We start from the raw sequence: 21,310 nt of genomic DNA on the forward strand, positions 1-21,310 counted from the left end.
GTAGCCATGAACTTGACTGCTTGCAGTTTTCAAAAAAGATCCACCCCACTGTCTGATATTGCAACACGCTAAAATATCCAAACATACTCAAATCTTACAACAAACATATTTTGGCAGGGAACCCATTCTCTTGGTCCCATCTCCCTCATTTATCCGTACCAATATGATTTCTTATTTCTGGATCAATTAAGGCCTGTCAATGACCCTTTTGCCTAGAAGTTCCATGATGAATACATGTCTTAGGTGATTCCAAAGAAGAAGAGAAGAATCACCAAAAACTTTCAGAGCTGTACTACTCGCCTATAAGCCAACACAAGTTACTTGTATGAACATTGTGTTACCAACAAGACAGGCTCGTTCGGACTCTTTATTTCAATGGGTAGGCAAGGATGGGCAAGCAGAGATTTCCACAGCTTGGATTTCTCGAACCCTTCGAGCATACACAATTCATGCTAAATGGGAGTTTGTCTAGCCTACCCGTAGGTAGTGACCATCATATTTGTAGCCATCTCGTCCTTTTATTGCATCCTCAGCATCCCGAGCGTCTTCAAACTGCAAGCACAGTCATCACATGCTCTTAAACCATCCAAGAGCTTTGTTTTCAGTTCAAAAAGTGAAAAGGAGCACTAGAGGTACATGTATCATACAACTTGCCTCAACAAAGCAAAAGCCAGGAGGGCGAGGAGGTAGCTTCAAATCAATATCCTTAATTCGCCCATACTGTTCAGAAAAAAGGCAGAAAAAACTTGTGCTTAATGGCAGAGCAAACACAGTTCAATAAGGCCAAATACTTCAGAAGGCCAATGTCAGCATAATTTGGGCATTTACCATACCTACATAGTGCTGACTCTTGAGCTCCTCTTCAACTCTAAATAATCCAATTTTTTTATGTGAACTACTATTCCATGTCCCAGCTTTCCACGAGAACGTAAGAAGCAATCCTTTAACTATAGAGTTCGGTCACAGAGTTTCGAGCAAATCGAGCAATCAGCTCCAACAACACAAAGAAAAGCACAAATCTATACCATGGCTGTTACTGCTAAGATAGCAGTTCCCATTGCAAGTAAGACAAAGTCATAAAAATGTATTGTTACCATGAAGTGTCCCCCGCATCTACACTGATATTAGCACCATCCTAAATGCAAAAGAATGCTTGCATAAAACGGATAAAGAAGCACCAAACCTTATGAAACAGATCTTCTATCTCTTCCTCCCGCACATCTCCCGGCAGGTTCCCCACGTAAATGGTACAGCTAGGATTCCGGCTCATGATTGATGCAGAGCTCTACTTTGGAGGACCTTTAATCAATGCACAACCAAACAACAAACATCGTAAACTTGATAAAGACTAGGCATGAGATTGCATTAAAACCTACAGACATATGGATGATTTGAGGAAAAATTTGCTATGAAGCAAACCAAGAAGGGGCATTTTGTTCCAAATAAAGCACAAGTTCCACCGCTCTCTTCCTTGCTCCAAGAGCTCTTCCACTATGATGCACACAACCGTCACGACACATTCTACTGTCCAATAACACACTCCCCACACATGCATATACCTCCACTTTAATCAAACCTTTCCAAAAAACCCAGCAGGCCTACAACCTGACCATACAATACAGACATCACATTAGGAAGTTATATACAAGGGTGCTATAATTATTTCTCAGAGTCGCTACTCAAAAAACGACAAACCATCAATTTTATCATGCAAAGCATGACGCTATGGTTTCCGTTACATGGCCATAAACAGATAGAGCAGATACAGCTTCCTGAATGAAAACATGTCAGCTGGATAATCACACACTGCCACACTAACCACCGTACCAAAACACACAAAATTCCAGTTCATCTTGAGAGCCGAATGACATAACCAACAATCAGAGGGCGATTTGAATCTTCTGAGAAGGTGAGCACTGAGAAATCCAGTACGCACTTCCTCGTAGCAAAATATGAGGTGTATTAATGACTTTACTCGTGTGCATCTTTAAACTCAATAACAAGATAATTTCTTTGACAGAGGCCTGCCACTTTGGGCTAGACAAAGTTCCTTTTTTTGCTTGTGTCTAGATGTGCCTTGGGTCTATGATTGCAGCAAATAAAGGCCGGCCCCTTATTAAGGAATTGAAAATGGACTTGCCACCTCGATGGCTCCCCCCATTGGAGGCCACCTCCTTTCCTCGCCTGTCCCTCTTTGCCTCCTTGTCACAACGTTAGTTGCTCTGGCAGAAGACTACATCTGACATCCACACCGTCTAGAAATGCCAGTCAAGACATAGCTGACCCACTCTTCTCCTGAACAACTGCGCCACATATACCATCCCCTGAGACCCAAGAGATATTCACCGCATCTGTAAACCCTAACACAGAGACTCCCTATGCTTGAAAGAAGAATGACAGAACATGAAATGAGGCAAATCCAAAGAGGCCAAAAAAATAACTCAAAATTGACTGTAAACTTAGGGACTTAAGAGAACCTCTCTAAATTTGCCAACAAATTCTGCAGAGAAATCCCCCTTGCAAAACACAGAAAGACGGAGAGACAAAGCTCAGCAGAGAGGAAGGAAGCTCTACGCAGAAGCAAAAATGCTAAGCTGTAACATTTCAAGAAAACAAAAGCTTACCAGCGGAGCTTTTGGGCCGCGGGGGAGAGGAGGAGGGACCTTCGCGAGATGAGTGCCTCCACGCAACAACCAAGAAATAGCTACAGATGAGACATTGTGTTTATTGTTCTAAGAGAACAGTCGTGTAACTGATAATAGAAAGAGGGTAGGTTTTGAAATGGGTATCCCTACCCTTAAGGTTTTCAAATGGGTAAGTAAGGCTTGGTTCACATAATTCTAGTGGAAATGCCATAGTCTACTATACAAAAGCTTCCTAAGTAGGAGTCAAAAGGTGAAAACCTTTCTTTAGGGATACCCATTTCAAAGCCTACCCTTAAGGTAGGTTTTTAAATGGGCATCCCTCAAATGGATAACTAAGGTTTAGTTCACATGGTTGTAATGGAAAACCTTCACATGCCATAGTGTGGTGCCTACCATACTATACAGCAGCTTCCTAGTGGCAACCAAAAAGGTGAAAACCTTTCTGTAGGGATACCCATTTGAAAACCTGCCCTTAAGGTAGGTGTTTAAATGGGTATCCCTCAAATGGGTAACTAAGGTTTGGTTCACATGGTTGTAACGGAAAACCTTCCCATGCCATAGTATGGTGCCTACCATACTATACAACAACTTCCTAGTGGCAGCCAAAAATGTGAAAAGCCTTAGCAAGCCAAGGTCGAGCACAACGCTTAAGCCTTTCACTTCTAGCTTGGAAGCGAGACTTGAACATACACTGGAGGGTTGTCAAAAGGCTACAACTCATTACCACTTAGATAAACCTAGTTTATAATGGAGGGCTAGTAGCTTTATTAAATCTTGTGATCTAAACAAAAGGAGTTCGTCAAGTCACAACTTTTGGGCAGAAGACTATGAGCCAAGCCCAAGGTCTTAAGTAGCTAAAGAGTATGAAGTGTAGGTTTTGTAAAATTTTACATTACAGACCTTTGTAAAATGGCAAACACTTGGTACTATTTTATGTTGTACGCCTTCCAACAATGGCAAACACTTGGTATAATTTTGAAGTGTAGGTTTTGTAAAATTATAGATCTTTGAACAATGGCAAACACTTGGTAATAAAGCCTCCAAGAAAAAGAAATATATTTTGAATGGTTTGTATACTTATATATAAAAAGTTGTGTCAAAGTCTCTAACAAGCCCTATCGACCTCTTACATGCATGATTGGCTCAACAACAAAAGATGTAAAGCTTGCAACAAGAAGTTCAAAGAAAATGGGTAAGACTACAAGAGGAAGTTAAGTTCACAATGTTACCATATTATAGTAGTGATGTGTGTGAACACACTTAGGACCGCCGAGGCACTTTTTCCCTCACTAGGAGGTTTTTTCCCCCGTGCATTGTATATACGCCCATTATCTTCTAGGGCTTGTTATCTTTCATTTTTGGCACTCATAATACACTACTGTGTTGTGCTCAAGCTTCCTCATCTTCTTGAAGTTGTGTGTGCATTCCTGCAACCCTAATTCCAACAATTGGTATCAGAGCAGGCTTCCTCCTCTCGGGCAGCATCACCGGCACCTGCCGCTTCATCTCCTCCGATTGCGACGAGGTTTCACGAGCGTCTGCAGGTTAGTATATGCCGTGGGACAGCCCGTAGGGCTTGTTCGTTTCAGAATTTTGATCTGAAGTCATTTCGCCCTCCGTTTTTGCATTCCAAGTACTGCGCAGGCAAAATCGTCCTACTTTGCAGATTTTTTGTCAAGATTAAAATCTGCAGGACAGGTGCCCATTCGTCTGTTTTGGGCTGTGCTATATAGCACAGGTCGATTTTATACAGGTTTACCTCTTACAGACAGCATTTACATCTAGTAGTACAGTCATTGGCCATGGCTGACAACAATGATGTATTCCGCATGTTGGCTGCTGAGGATAAGTTGGATGGCACCAACTATCCATTGTGGGCATATATGATGCGACATGTATTGGTAGCAAAGGGGTTATGGAACATTGTGCAAGGTATTGATGCACGTCCTATTGTGGCTGGGAATGCTGCAAACACATCAGAAACAGGTACTGTTGATGATGGTGCAGGCACAAGTGCTGTAGCAGCTGTTCGAGAACCACCACTTTCAGCAGAGCAGATTCGTTGGGATGGTAGAGATGCGCAGGCTCATGCCTTGATTGCGCTGTCTGTCAAACGTACCATTATCCCACATATTCGCTCCTGCAGGACTTCTAAGGATGCTTGGGATGTACTTGCCACATTGTATCAGGCAAGAAATGAGGCTCGTGTTGCTTACCTCCGAAAACAGTTGGAGAGTGAGCATATGAACGAAGGTGATTCTATGGATAGCTTTTTGACAAAGATCAAGGATTTCAAAGAGCAGCTCATTTCTGCAGATGAAATCCTGTCAGACAGTTCACTTGTGCAGACTGTTTTGAATGGTCTACCAGATTCTTATCAGGGTTTTGCTTCCACTCTTCGCTTGATGATGAAAGGCAATCCCAATGCCTTATCATTTGAGGAGTTAGTTTCTGTTTTGCTGCAAGAAGACCAGTCAAGGCAAAACAGGAATATTATGCGTGTCGCAGATCAAGCTTTCGTTGCTAGTCAGAGAAGCGGGAAAGGTAAAGCTGGCTTTTCTTCTAGTAAGCAGAAATCTGCAAATACTGCGCAACCAAAGAAGGAAGACAAAGATGAGAAGAAGGGTGACAAACAGAAGACAAAGATGAGAAGAAGGGTGACAAACAGAAGACATTTTGCAAGTACTGTAAGGGAAATGATCATGTCATCAAAGCGTGTCCTAAGCTGGCTGCGAAAGAGGCTAAGAAGAAAGAGGCTGGTATGGCTGTTGCAGATGCCTCTCCTTCTAACAATGAATCTGCTAATGTTGTGCTAGATACAGAATGGGCATTCAATGCGTAGTGCAGTTATGACCCATCTTTGCATGACACATGTATGTCTGCAGTAGATTCAGATGTATGGTACTTTGACAGTGGTGCCACTAAGCATATCACCTCGCAGCGCAGTTTATTCACTTTCCTTGAGTCTGCTCCCACAGGGAATACTGTCACTTGTGCCAATAACTCCTCTTATCCCGTTGAAGGAGTTGGACAGATTGTGCTGAATGTTGCAAATGGCAACACCTTTACACTTTTTGATGCATTGTATGTGCCAGGGATCAAAAAGAATCTGCTGTCAGTCTCCGCATTTGCCAAAACAGGTTTGGTTGTAAAATTTGTGGATGACAGATGTACTGTTCATGATCTCTCTTGTGGTGACATCATTGTAGCATCTGGTTCACTATGTCGAGGGCTGTATAAGCTCAATATGGATGGCAAATGTGTAGAGGATTCAGCATGTGCTATTATGGATACGCAGGCTATTTCAAATGCAAAACTGTGGCATGCACGTTTTGGTCATCTGAATTTTGCAAGTTTGCTGCGCCTGCAGAAATCTGAAATGGTGTCTTCTTTGCCTAAGCTTGAGGCACCTGTCAAGCATGTTTGTGAGGGCTGCATATTGGGTAAAATGCAGCGTGCTTCCTTTCCCAAAGATGGATCAGTGAGAGCTGAACGCAGATTGCAGCTTGTTCACAGTGATGTTTGTGGTCCCATGCAAACTCCATCATTTGGAAACTACCTTTACTTCGTGACTTTCATTGATGATTTTACCAGGCATGCATGGGTATATCCTTTGAAGGCAAAGTCCGAAGTGTTTTTGTGCTTCAAACAGTTTTTGGTTATGGCTGAAAATGTGTCAGAAAGTAAGATGGGCACCCTCCGTTCAGATCGAGGGGGGGAGTATATGTCTTCAGAATTTAATGCATTTCTGGCTGAGCGTGGGATAAAACACCAATGTACAGTGCCGTATACACCACAGCAAAATGGTGTGGCTGAGAGAAAAAACAGGTCTCTCATGGAAATGGCAAGATGTATGGTTAAGAGTCAAAGTCTACCACATGGTTTTTGGCTTGAGGCTGTCATGTGTGCCACTTATGTACTAAACAGGTGTCCCACCAAAGCATTACAGGTTGTCACTCCATATGAGGCTTGGCATAGCCGCAAGCCATCTGTTGGCCATTTACGTGTTTTTGGTTGCCTGGCATATGCATTAGTGCCTGTGCAACATCGCAGAAAATTGGATGACAAAGCTGTCAAATGTATTTTTGTTGGATATAGTGCTGAGAGCAAAGGCTATCGTTTGTATCATCCACAGACAAAGCGCATTTTGGTTAGCCGTGATGTTGTATTTGTGGAAGATGCAGTTCAGCCCTTGGTTTCATGTACTAAGGAGACAGATATCAGCTCACGTGATGTCTATGATACATTATTGCCTCTTTTCAGTGGTGCACAGTCAAGTGCAATACCTCATGAGGCAGTTTTTCAGCCTATGCAGGTTTTAAATGATGGCACAGATCAGCCTATATCTGATGCAGATGTGCATGATGCACTTGAGGATGAGAGACAAGAGATTGAGGGCTCTAGGAACATGCCTAGATGGCTGGTGCAGACTTTGCGTGACAGCAAGTTGGATGCCCCTTTGTCTAGTCGCACTCGTTCTGGCTCTCATGGTGCCTCTTATGCGTCAGATTGTTATGCATTGGCTGTTTCTAGTATGTGCGATGAAAGTGAGCCTGTTTCATTTGATGAGGCACAAAGTTCAGAAAATTGGATGGCTGCTATGCAAGCAGAATACGATGCTATTATGAAGAATAGTACATGGTCTTTATGTGACTTGCCCCCTGGCAAGAAGGCCATTGGCACTAAGTGGGTATACAAATTGAAGCGTAAGCCTGATGGCACAGTGGATCGCCATAAGGCTAGGCTTGTTGCAAAAGGTTATGCTCAAGAGAAGGGCATTGATTTTGATGAGACTTTTGCTCCCACATGTCGTATGACCACTGTTCGTAGCATCTGTGCATTAGCAGCTCATAATGGTTGGAATGTACATCAGCTGGACATAAAGACTGCGTTCTTAAATGGAGATTTGCATGAGGAGGTGTATGTATCGCAGCCTCGTGGTTTTGTTCAAAGAGGGCAGGAAAACAAAGTGTGCAGGTTAAAAAAGGCTTTATATGGTTTAAAGCAAGCTCCACGAGCTTGGTATGAAAAAATACATGCATATTTGACTGCACATGGGTTTCAGAATAGTCCAACAGAAAGCACTTTGTATGTTAAACGTGTGGATGGTGTACATCTAATCATTGCTCTCTATGTCGATGACATGCTGCTCACAGGACCAAATGAGAGTCATATTGCTGATTTTAAGGCTGATTTGGATGCCTCTTTTGAGATGTCAGATTTGGGGCATTTGCATCATTATTTGGGGATACAATTTAAGCAGTGTGATGGAGGTATTGCTTTGTGTCAGACAAAGTATATTGAAACATTGTTGCGGAGATTTGGCCTTGAAGACTGCAAGCCTATTGCTACTCCAATGGAGACAGGTTTGAAGTTGAGTCTTCATGATGCTGGAGATCACTTTGATGTCACACTCTATCAGACAGCTGTTGGTTGCCTCATTTATGTATGCATTACGAGGCCAGACATTCAGTTTGCAGTCTCACAGGTGAGCAGATTTATGCATAGCCCAGGCATTAAGCATTGGCCGGCAGCGAAGCGTATCTTTCGCTATTTGAGTGGTACTCGGCATCTTGGGTTGTTTTATCCCAAGGGGGGATCATTGCCGCCAGATTTACATGTTTTTTCAGATTCTGACTGGGCTGGTTGTTATGACACACGCGTGTCCACGAGTGGTTTTTGCTTCATGCTTGGAAGCTCATGCATATCATGGTTGAGCAAGAAGCAGCCTACTGTGGCCACTTCTAGTTGTGAAGCTGAGTACAGGGCAGCTTTCACAGCTACGGTTGAGTGTGTGTGGCTCAGACGCCTTATGGCTGATTTGGGTGTTGGGCAGCCATCTGCCACCACCATCTTCACTGACAGTCAGAGCGCATTGGCAGTTGCGCGGAACCCAGTGTTCCATGCTCGTACGAAGCACATTGAGGTGCACTACCATTATGTCAGGGAGAGACTCTCTGCAGGAGAGATCAGTTTGGCTTATGTGCCAACACAGGATAACCTTGCAGACCTTTTCACAAAGGCTCTGCCTCGTGAGAAGTTCGAAGCTTTTCGCAAAGCTTTGGGCTTACTCCCTTTTGTGGATTCGTCCACATAGCTAGACACTTCCCTATACATGAGTGCTAGCTCTTGTTCACCGCATCACTCCAGGGGGGATTTGTTACCATATTATAGTAGTGATGTGTGTGAACACACTTAGGACCGCCGGGGCACTTTTTCCCTCACTAGGAGGTTTTTTCCCCCGTGCATTGTATATACGCCCATTATCTTCTAGGGCTTGTTATCTTTCATTTTTGGCACTCATAATACACTACTGTGTTGTGCTCAAGCTTCCTCATCTTCTTGAAGTTGTGTGTGCATTCCTGCAACCCTAATTCCAACACACAATTGATAATGGTGGCCACAGTAGATATAAGACTCTTTTCTAAGTCTAGTACCCCAAAAACCTTTTTAGCATTTTTCGTGATTAACACAAGCTATTACATAGGTAGGGCTGAGTGCAAGTCTCAAGTGACTTTGACAAAATAGACCTATCCCCCTTGTCCATAGCATCATCTTCTCCAACAAATAAGTAATAAATGTAGTGCACTATTAGAGCATAGGTTTAATAGTGTAGTGCACTAGAAGAACCTATTATCCTCAACAAAAAAGCGACTAGCCACTGTGTGAAGAAGTAGCTTGGTAGGTTGAAGCTATAATTGCAAGGCTTTGTGTAAGATTTTCAGTAACATAATAATCTTGTATATCTTTTTGGATCTTCTATGATCTTGACCATACAAAATTGCAGTACTTAAAATTTTGTCAAAGTTTAATGTTTATAATACTTGGTAAATGAAATTGGAAAAATCTTGGACTTAGAAAAATTGTTGTGGGTCAACTTGTTGAGGGTTTAATTGACTTAGTAGTATCGGGGGATTTTTTATGGTGAGCAATTTCTAGCGAGCGCATTTTGGGAATCGGGTGAGCGAATTTCAACAAGATTCCCTCCCCTCCATCAAGAGAGAGAGGAGCAAATAGAGTTTGAGAGAGATTTATGACATAATTATTTGAGAGAGAGAGAGAGAGAGAGAGAGAGAGAGAGAGAGAGAGAGAGAGAGAGAGAGACAAAGATATATTAAGCGTCTACTAAAGACCCAATGGGCCTATGAGACCAAAGTGGTACAATAATGTCCATGGCATATCTCATCATGGAATGGAAAATAAAACAGAATGAAAACATAAACATAGCTATATCACTCGGGTGATACAAAACTGTCCATGGAAACTCGTCATGGAAAACTAAGAACATAAAAACATGGGAGCAACATCATCTCCGAGTAGATGGTATACCACTCTCAAAAATGTCAAGCATGGGGTTGGCGAGTATGGCCGAGAGGTCTCCCTGAGCTATGTCAGGCGGAACGGTAGCCGATGGCGGTGGAGCATGTCATGGATCTAGAGCTGATGAGGTGATCGTGGTCCGTATGAGCTTCCCGGCTCTGAAGATGAGCTCAGCTCTACCTGTCTCCACTCTAAGGCGGAAGAAACCCGTATCTAGCCAATCGCAATCCGCATGGCATGGGACATGTGAACACTCAAGTAGCCCAGCTCTGCTGGATGAATCCATCCTCAGTGAGTGTGAGGAAGTGGTCTTTGTAAAAGTGCATCTTCGTGGTTGGGGAGCTCCGAGGGTGTCATCCATGTGCAATGTGTGTAGAGGCTAAGAAGATATGATCAGATAACCTGGTTGGTATCCTCGTGTGAGACAGCCAGAAAAAAGGGGAGTCCAAACTGTACTGAAGGGGGGGGTAGGCGGTCCATGCAGAGCCCGTATATTGAGAACCAAGTGGAAACCAGTGCATACCATACTCCAGAGTGCCCCTCAAGTGCTAGCTGTCTGGAGGACTCCAGGGCAAGCCTCGGGTACTTGTGGGGATCCATGTGACTGATGCGATGAAGGTACGTGACTGTCTAGAAGAGTGCCTCCACTGCCATCGGGTCTGCAGCAAACTCTGCCTGGATAATCTGGTGTGGGACTGATGGTTTGTTGCGGATCATATGGGAGAACATCATGACTTGGGGCCTCTCAACTCGCTGCCAATCCTCATCGGATAAATCTGGCCCCCAGAAAGCTGCTCCATACATCAAGGCTGGTGTGACGAGGGTGTCAAAAAGCCAGCCCTTCGTCCTGGGCCTCCTGGAAATGTGCCTAGAAGCACTTCCACTCAAGTAAGCTCAAGACTGCATATCCCCGCATCACTTTGGCATGTGTTGCAGGAAGCATGGTAAAGCGTGGGCCACTGAAAGTGACACCAAGGTGGTAGACATAGGATGAGACAGTCTCCACAGGATCCCCTCTATATGTGAAGCTCAATCTGGATGTGACGGGCGAGAGGTATTGAAGACCATTACCCTGGTTTTACCAAGGTTAACAGAGAGGTCCCGCTGAGTGCAAAAGTCATGTAAGGCATCCAAATGTCTCTGAAGCCCTGTGGGCTGAGTCTGAGAGGAGAACGATGTCATCTCCATAAAGTAGTATGGGGATCAATATGCCTGCCAGTGTGGGACCAACCCCGCCTAATCCATCAATGAAGCTCGAGATCTCGTCAATGTAGAGGCCAAAAAGAGTGGGTGATAGAGGGAGTGAAAAAGAGAAAAACATGACAACATCACATCCTTTACATCAAAATTATTGCTTCAAAGTGAAAATAAAACCAAGTTCATTCACATACAACTTCTAAATACAGAACTGTGAAAACCATCATCTTTACTTCTATGGGCCTCGCTTGTCCTCCAAGGTGAAGGCACAAAGTAAGGCGAACGACGTTCGTACCCCTCCGCACTTCCTCTAGCAAGACACGCTCAGACGCATCATCAATAAAATCATGGGCTCGCCATATCGCAATTAAAGCCACCACTTTGTTCTTCACTAGAGAAATATCATCGTCATTACCAGGAAGTGGAAAGGATGTGAGACCTTTCCATGCTCGCACACCATCTACGATCTTCTACTTGACCTCCACATTGGTGGCCTCCCTTATGATACGCACAAGAACAACTTCAATGCTAATATTTGATGAGGCCATTACACACAATACGGATGAGGGTTTAGGGTGTTGTACTCTACTAACAAGTCTTGGTGGCAAATGGTGATTAACAAAGTGCTATGGAGCTTATCTCTATATTCATAGTAGTGGGAGAGGTGTACTCTACTTTTGCAACAAATAAAATAAAAACACATTTTGTCTTTTATAATGTCAATCATACAGCTCTAATAAAGGCATTGTTCCTCGAATTTCTACACCACAATAATAAAAGGCATCTTTTTGTACTTTTTTGGGGAAGAGCGAGTATGTATTTTTTTTATACATGGAATTTTCGATAAGGGGTGTGGAACACCTTGCCTCTCTCTTCTCTCTCTAGCTTACCATTCCCCTCTCATTTCCCTAAGATTTCTAACCATTTAATGCGTAACGTGAATACCATTCATCAATAGATTACCATGTTCTACAATACCATCCCTGCTTGAAAATGCACAACCCATAGCGAGAGGGGGAAGAGAGAGGGAGGGGGAGAGAGAAAGATATTGCACAATTAAACCCTCTGCAATGAGATTGCTTCCACTGAGGTTACAAAAGTCCCAAAATACTACAAGACATGTGAAATTCCATGCATTCAATGGTCTAAATTAGGGTAGGTTCTCTTATGAGACAAGGCATTGTAAAGCTCCAAGTCCGATAGGATAGGTTGGTGGATGAACATATTCTCGTTCTGGCTCAAGCCTAGCACATGCAAATAAATGAAGTACAAGTGTTTACATGCAAGATATGGTTTCTTCTTGGATTCTCAATCTACAAAATCTAGACACATACAACACGGTTCGTCTTTCACATGCACACCATATTTTCCCACGTGTGCATCATCCCCGTGTGATTTAATCTTGAAAACTTCATACTTGTTCTCCAATCTCTACACTTCTACCACTATAGCTTTCATTACTATAGCTTTCATTTTCCCACGTGTGCATCATCCCCCGTGTGATTTAATCTTGAAAACTTCATACTTGTTCTCCAATCTCTGCACTTCTTCTACCACTGTAGCTTTCATTTTCAAAGTGTCCTTTATTTTTTTGCCACTTCCTCTGATATCGACGTGTAGTACTTGACTCTTATGCCATTTCGCATGCCTAAGCCACATGCCTTTGTGTTAATAGTGGACCCATATGGTGGTTCTTTGGAAGTTGCAATTGTAAAGAACCTTGTAGCCCCATCGCTACTAGGTGGGGTGGGCATAACACCTTCTACATTCTTGCTCTCCACTTGGTATCCACCTTCTCATAATGAATATACCTCCTTGTCTATAAGGTTAGTCCCCACCATAGTAACTAGCCATATCTTGGGTGGATTAGACGTTAGCTCTAGAGGGACATGCAACTCTTGGGACCCAATATTTACTATTGCTTGCAATCCATAAAACGATAAGGGGGCTACTTGTTTTTGTAAAAACTTTGCACTCACGAGAACTCGACCATTGCTGAAACTAGATTCTTCTTAGAAGATGGGAAGGAGATTGTGCAGCTCATTGTAAAGAGGAACAAAAAAGAAGTACACAAGAACAAAAAATAACGACACAATAGGTACCAAGTACACACGAAATGAATGGTGATTAACACCCTTAAATAAGTTGATTGTTTTTTTATTTCATCATTTTAAAGTAATTATTATTTTTGAAATAATATTAATTCAAAAAATAATATGTGGCTATATATATACATATTTAAGAAAATGAGCATCTCTCTATGTATAACCAAACATTATAGGCTCACATAAATGTGACAATCAATGCTCTATACAATGTTTTGATATACCCACTAACCTTAAGTTTTATCACATCAATTTACCCTATTATAGACTTTGCAATATACATAATATATATCCTTTCAAGAAATACATCAATTTTTCATGTAGAGTGCATGATTGTAGCTAATGACATCTATTCTTACGACATGTAAGTGATCAACCTTGTAAAGTGGAGATGGAATCTTATTTTTTTACTTAACCTTTGTTTGTAGCTTTGTTTTCTTGTCCATCTAAAACGTTTACCGTTGACTTCATTACACTGTTATATCTTAATTTTTAAGTATGAGCATCGGCTATATTTCATTATTGCATCTTAATTTTAAGTAAGAGGTCCTTCAACTTAAAAAAGCTCATGCATCAATAATACACAAAAGGCTCTAATTTTCTTTAAAAAAAACGTGTGCATATGATGTATCATTGAAGATACTAAAATAGAGTAAAAAATATATTTAAGCTAAAGATGTTTTAAGCTATAAATTTATTTTTTAAGTAAGAGATCCCACACCTTAAAAGAAGCTCATGCATCAATAATACACAAAAAGGCACTAAGTTTATTTGAAAAAAATGTGTGGCTATGACATATCATTGAAGGTACTACAATAGATTAGAAGATATATTTAAGCTGAAAAAATCCATACATCAATAATACACAAAAAGGCACAAGTTCCTTTGAAAAAAAGCGTAGCTATGATGCATAATTGAAGGTACTAAAATAGAGTGGAAAATATATTTAAGGTAAATCTATTTATTCATCATGCACGTCAAAGTTTATGTTTGTGTACTAATACCGTGTACCTAGCTATGTGAGTTTGATTATAATATAATGTGTACCTAGCTATGTGAGTTTGATTGTGATATAAAGTCATATTGTCAATCCTAACTTCTATATCCATAGTTACACGTGGCTGCCATGTGGACTACATTGTATGCGTGGCCATGCCATGTGTAATGCTCGAACTCGATCATTACACATGGCATGGCCACGCATACAATGTAGTCCATGGCATGCACATGACATGTGGCACTGCCACGTGTAATGTATAGTCCACGGTGGTTACCACGTGTAATGCCCGAGCTTGGGCATTACATGTGGCAGCACCATGTGTTATGTGCATGCCACACTGGCTTTCGCTGTCCAACAGCTTCTTAGATAGTGAAAGTCCCTCTCACAAGTGCCCTCCCCCTCTCACACGCGCCCTCTTCCTCAACGTGCCCTCTCCCTCACAAGCGCCCTCTCCCTCAAGCCCATCACACACCCTCTCCCTTAACGCCTCCATCTCTCTTACTATTGAGTTCTCAAACCTTCACGTTCCCAAAGAAAATGCCTCCCCAAACGTGTTTACAATCCAAGGGCTTCACCGAAAATCTAGACAAGATCGCAATATTACAAGAAGTGGGCATGTCACAAGTTGCTACATTAGGCGAGGTAACCAATACATCTGGATTACAGTTGGGTGCAAGGCCTCCTCTTGTAATGCCCACCAACAATCGTGCTGCTAGCAGTAGTGCCATGTTTGCCAAAGAAGAGGAGTCCATAAAGGAGAGTTTTGGCTAAGTGGTTGATCGACATATCTCCACAAATTAGGTGGAGGACCACTTGGTCAATAATCATCACCACCTTTGTAGAGTGCCTCTTTATCGCCCCCTTACAAACTTGGCAATTCGTACAAAGGAGGATTCCATGGAAGACAACACTTATAAGTCGACAATGGCGGAGGTCATTGTCTCATAGGATTTCCCTGGCCCCAAGAGCCACTTCCATTTGACCATCGAAGTGATTAGTCACGACCTATCATTTTCAGCAAAGTTTGACATGATAATAGAGCAGACAGAAGGATGGCAACACATGGTTGGAAAGATGTTTGTTGTCTGGGATGGTAACCATCGACTCACAACATGGTAAGAATGGGTAAAAACCACTCGAGTTGAAAGAGAGATTTCCAAGGTGATTTGTAGAGTGGTCCGATTCTTTGAGGAGGGGAGGTAGAGTTCTTGTTGGTGTTGCACATGATAAACAAGTAGATTGTATCTTGCTTTTTTGTGATTGAAATGAACAAACATTTTATATGTCATCATATACCTTATTTATTATGCATGCAAAATTTATAGGGTCACTACCATTCATGTGTCGAACATAACGGCACATGATATATTTATGATATAGCCTATGGGCGTTGCCAATTCACAATTGTTGTTGCCAAAGTTTAGTGATGTGGATCGTACATGGGCTGAGAAAGCTCTTACTCATCGAGGGCTAACGGACCGAAGTGCCTGAAGCTTCCCATGACACTCTTCTCACAATTGGTTTTCAAGGTGTGTGCGCACCTCGTCTTAGACCCTAATAAAGTCATGCTTTGGTTTTGAAATATGTTTTTTAAACATAAATGCATTGCAGTCGGAGTTTAATGCCACGTACCAAGCTAAGGTTAGTGGCTTTCATGGCGAGGGAGTAGAGAATACATTCTAAATATAGGAATGTTCAACAAGAATTACAAATATGCCCTAACGGGGAGACTGCCATTTACAAATATGGGACATGAGTTAGCACAAATTCCAACCCCGATTGTGGCAGAGAGTTTTTCAAGAAAGTGATATCCTACCAGGGTTGGGGTAAAAAGGCTAGCAAATTCACTACTCCCAAGCTAGCAGAGATTGCTCGAGCATATATTCCAAATGGAGAGTAAGATCTCTAACTCTCTCAAAGCATAAAAGTTTTTTTTAGGCATAGGTAGCCACATAACGCTAGTTCATGATGTAGGAAATGTAGGCTCCTTTTTGAAATATTGGCAAGTGGCAAGTTTGCTATGAGGGACGCCTAGATTCCTCCATCTTACAGTGCGTTCTTTGTGTTGATACATTGGCAGGTGTACTGGTTCCAATTGACCAAGTACATACATGCTACGACTATATGCGAAGTTGGAGACGAGCTCACCAGCCAGTATGCACAAGAGAGTCACACTGGACTTTGGGGTAGATATCACGGATGCCCTCAAAGTTTTCAGGAAGACTCACTTTGAGAAGGTGTTTGTAAGGTGGAAAGGGAAAATGCGTGCTACTCTGGATCCTGACCAGCAACCACACTTGTTGTGCATGGCACGACACCTCTTGTACATGTATGTAGTAGTATGCCACAATAATATTATTGTTATTTTATCGCATTAGGTGGTGGATAATTTTTTATTGTTATTTTATCGTTTTCTTATAGAATTTTAATGTTTCTATATTAGGTGGTGGAGAAGTAGTGTGTGTAATCGGGCATATATTCCCGAGCACCCTTCAACAGATGCATGGGTGCATTCCGACACAAAGAAGACGAGATTGTACCCTGGATAGAGTACCTCGAGGGAGAGTTTCCTCCCAAGGAGGCTGAGTAGTTTCAGAGTACATTTCATTATGTAGGAAAGCACATTTGTATGAACTATGAAGTTTGTTATTTGGGAGTCTTTTAATATGAAAGAATTTCTTTTATGCATCCATTTATGTATAAAAATCATTTAGAAAATCACACTTTTAATATAAAAATATCTTTTATGCATATAAATCATTTATGATAAAAATCACTCTTTTAATATAATAGAATTTATTTTATGCATCCATTTATGCATAAAATTCATTTATGATGAAAATCACACTTTTAATATTAAAAAAATATCTTTTATGCATATAAATCATTTATGATAAAAATCACTCTTTTAATATAAAAAAATTTCTTTTATGCATCCATTTATGCATAAAAATCATTTATGATGAAATCACACTTTTAATTAAAAAAATATCTTTTATGCATATGTTTATGTATATAAATCATTTATGATAAAAATCACTCATTTAATATAAAAGAATTTCTTTTATGCATCCATTTATGCATAAAAATCATTTATGATGAAAATAACACTTTTATAATCAAAATAAAAATTTCAATATGCTTCCTTCTATACATAGAATTTAATTATAAAGAAAGTAACATTTTTTAATAAAATATTTTTAGTATGCATTTTTCTATACCTAGGATGAAAAATAACACTTTAAGAATACATATACGATGGGAATTACTCTTTTTGAATAAAAAAGTAAAACTTATTTTTCACAATTTTAGAAAAATTTTGCCATAACCTCCTTTATATGGTTGACTATTTTTTAAATTTTAACTCTCTAAAATTAATTAGAAGTTCACCAAGAGTATTTAAATCATTATCATGTAAACATTTTCTACTTTATTAAAGAGAAACATTATGAAAAACTTGATTTTATCCATTAATCATTCATCTAGGATAAGAATGGTTGGATTTACTAAAGAAGAGAGGGAAATGCCTTTTTTCAATGAGGCATAACATCATATTCAATTTAGAGAAGAAAAAAATCATAAAAAACCATAAAATGAATAGAAAAGAGAAGAATCTCCAACTTATGAAGGAATTTGAGAGCTTTCCTTTGGCTTGATGGTTTAAGGGTTCTACTCTTATTTGAAACAAGAGTGGCCACCAATCTTTGGAAGAGGGAAGGTCAAAAAACTAATGAATTAATTCATAGTTTTCTGGCTCTTGGGAGAAGTAGGGTAACAGTGCAAAAACACTATTAAGCTTCAACAAAGGGGAAGGCTTCTATTTATAGGAAAAGTGAGCTTCTAACCAAGCCAGCTGATTCTAGAATTTTCCAGATCAGTTTGGTCATTTTTTTGACCTTTTTGGGTCAGTTTATTCCACTTTTTGGATCTAGTTGAAATAGGAGAGAGGAGAGATAAAAATATCTCATTATTTGGGAGTTTAAAACTCTCCCACACATGTGAAATAGGTGCCTCCTTCATGAGGGGAATTCCCCCATACTCAGGTGTCAAAAATTCATCATTTCATCTAAATATCTCTCTTTTTTAACTATTAACCTTGTCCTTAGTCAACTCTTCATCTTATGTGAGTATTTACTCATTTTTTAGGGATTTTCCTTTTATTCTTCTATTTATCTCCTCCCTACATTTGGATGAACCTTATTGGTCCATAGGAACCTTAATTTAAAATTTCGAAAAAAATCTTGACCCCCAAGATAATGCCTCTTGAACAGATTATACTTAATTTTTAATGCACCTTCCGAAAATCTTTTTGAACTTCTGTTTCAGGGGAACTTATTTTAATAAGATGAGGTATTTTTCTATCCAAAAATATTTAAAATTTGAATTACCACTCTCTAGAAGATTTTCTCTCTCTAGGCCAAAACTAGTAGAAACAAGATCTTTTATATTTCTGAAGAGGGATTTGATTACAGGGGAAGATGCTGGACATCTTGAGAGGCTGGGGAGGAATCTTACAACAAATCTCAGCACTTCAAGAACAAATTGCTAATGAACAAGAACTCCGACGTAAATTAGAGCGTCAAGTCAAGCATACCAAATGCAAACACGATGCTTTTGATTCTTCCAACTCAGATGATGAGGAAAGTGATCAAGTTAGATGCACTGTTAAAGCTACATTACATGCTCAAAATTCTAAGAAAGACTCACGAATTAGTCGAAAGGTGTTCACTTTTCAAAATTATGATGTCAAGAAAGGATGCACGAGTTCTCATTGCTTGGATTAACCAACTAGACGACTTTTTCTCTGGCGAGAAGTTTTCCAAAAAAGATAAAATTAAGTGTGTTTGTAATCATTTAATTGAAAGTGCGGCTTTATGGTGGAACGTGATTAATAAGCAAGGTAAACATCGACCTTTTTTCATTTGTTGTTGAATATTTTAATCATGGTCATGTGATGTTTGATGAATTATTGAATTTAAATCATGGTCATGTGATGTTTGATGAATTATTGAATATTTTAATCATGGTCATGTGATGTTTGATGAATTATTGAATTTAAATCAATTTCTTACAATTTATTTTATTTATGTCTCCATAGAAATTTAGATCCCATGACATTGAAGTGTATAAGTGAAGGTCTCTCTCATCAATTCATCAATTCCTTGGAGGCCTCCCAAGAAGTGATCACATAACTATCACTTTGTAATTCTTGCCACCAAGCATGGGTATAGCCTTCCAAATGTAGAGTGGCAAAGTAGACTTCGGCCTTCTCACTTCTTGAACTAATCTCAAAGTACATGTCCAATTTGTTGGCCCATTCTTCGAAATGCTCATTAGACATGCTCTCATTATCAAACTTAGTAAAGTTAACTTTTTCTTTCACTCCTTTGGATTCATCATTGTCCCTTTGATTGGTGTCCCTTGAGTTACCTAAATTCACATGGGCATTGGTTGGTCTTCTATCCCAAGTACCATTGGCAATCAGTTCCTCAATCACCACTCCTACCTTTGCCATTCACGATTGGAAGAGATACTTTGACCTTGTGGAATTCTTTGCTAAAATAAAAAAATCAACCCTTGATTTCTTGTGCAATATACTCTTACCTCCTATCAAATTGATTAAACATGCCTTCAATCATGTTTTGCATAGCTTTCACAATAGCTTGCAAGTCATTTGAGACATGTGTATGATCAAAAGTAGAATTTGGAAAAGCCGGCTCCTCATGTGATGCCTCACCTTGCACTTGACCATCCTTATTAATCACTTGAATGGCCTCAATTTCATTGGCACTTGTATTAGCATGACACTCCATTTTCTTTGGATCTTGAGATACTTTACTCGGCCTTCCTTTATTCTCCATGTTCATTTACAGCTTTAGAAAGGTTGAAAAATACTAGTTTACGTGTAAATGGCTCAAACGGAGTCGAAATTCAATGTGCTATAGCTTGACACATCCATAAACTCTTGTACCACCCTGGATCTTAGTTTGGACAAGTGCTATATCTCTCTGTTTTGGGTTCCATGCCACATGCCCACTTTCTGGTATACTATTCAAACAAACTTCGATTTGTGCATTCGTTATATTTCCGTGTAGGTCTTTATGAGTAGGTTAGGGATCTTTAAAATAGTAAAATTTAACCCCCTATTGACCAAATTTGACTTTTTAAAAAAGTCAATTGCTAGGGTTTGACCAAGTCCCGACCTTTGATTTGAATGCTTGATATCTTGATGGGGTAGCCCTAAGTGTGAGAAATAAGATTCTCAGCTTAGTTTCAAATTAGTAATTAGGGTTTTTGATTGTAAGATTTCTCCCTCTATATTTTGACGATGTAAAGATGTAAGAACCTCCCCTTTAGTCTCTTGTAATCATTATCCCCTTCAGAAATAGAAAAAGAGCTTGTTTGACCCTGTTTTAGTTTAGAGAGAGAAAATATTCTAGAGAGAGATAATACAATTTTGAAATATTTTTGGATAAGTATTTTCTTCTAGTCAATAGGAAGTGATCTCCTGAAACAGAAGTTTAAAAAGAGTTTTTCAATGTGCATTAGAAATTAATTGAATATGTGCACTGGACACCTTAGCCCAGGGATGCCTATTTTCAAAAAATTATGAATTAAGGTCTAAAGAGTGTTCTAATGGGCCTATAGGATTAATCCAAGTGTTTGAATAAGGAAAATGCAAGAATAAAAGAAAATCTCCCAAAAATGAGTAAATTCTCACATAAGATGAAGAGTTGACTAGTACTAGTACTTAAGTGGTATAAAAATGTGAATTTTGACACCTCAAGAGAGAGAAAATCCCTCATCAAGGAGGCGCCTATAATCACATCAAGGAGGTAAATTTTTATTCAAAAAAATCATAAAGTGGCTAGATATTTCATCTCTCATCTCTCCTCTTCCAAACTAGATCAAAAACTGGGCATAACTAGTCTAAAACTTGTCCAAATTGAAGTTAGAAGCCTCTAGATCCCAGTTGGACTTGGTTGATGGCCTCACTCACCTATATATAGACCTTCATTCCTTTGTATTTTCAGCTTAGTGTA

General features: G+C 40.1%; 1 protein-coding gene across 4 annotated transcripts in view; it reads right to left on the reverse strand.

Annotated features, from left to right (window-relative positions):
- LOC147605114 (serine/arginine-rich splicing factor SR30-like) overlaps positions 1 to 2,797 on the reverse strand; it is a 35,998-nt gene extending 33,201 nt beyond the window's left edge. The window contains exons 1-5 of one of the 4 annotated variants that reach the window (XM_086794250.1): positions 2,625 to 2,771; positions 1,420 to 1,605; positions 1,184 to 1,299; positions 655 to 720; positions 478 to 552 (exon numbers count right to left, since the gene is read on the reverse strand). In XM_086794250.1, the coding sequence (XP_086650376.1) occupies positions 478 to 552; positions 655 to 720; positions 1,184 to 1,270 (228 nt within the window). In that variant the 5' untranslated portion in view covers positions 1,271 to 1,299; positions 1,420 to 1,605; positions 2,625 to 2,771. Of the gene's footprint in view, positions 1 to 477; positions 553 to 654; positions 721 to 1,183; positions 2,517 to 2,624 lie in introns of all 4 variants that reach the window. The other 3 variants (XM_086794251.1, XM_086794249.1, XM_086794252.1) reach the window with 3 other exon arrangements.
- Positions 2,798 to 21,310: the final 18,513 nt, after the last annotated feature.

The sequence above is a fragment of the Cibotium barometz genome, chromosome 60 (genome assembly GCF_041138505.1).
Source record: "Cibotium barometz isolate CiBa-2024 chromosome 60, ASM4113850v1, whole genome shotgun sequence".
NCBI classification, from domain to species: Eukaryota; Viridiplantae; Streptophyta; class Polypodiopsida; order Cyatheales; family Cibotiaceae; genus Cibotium; species Cibotium barometz.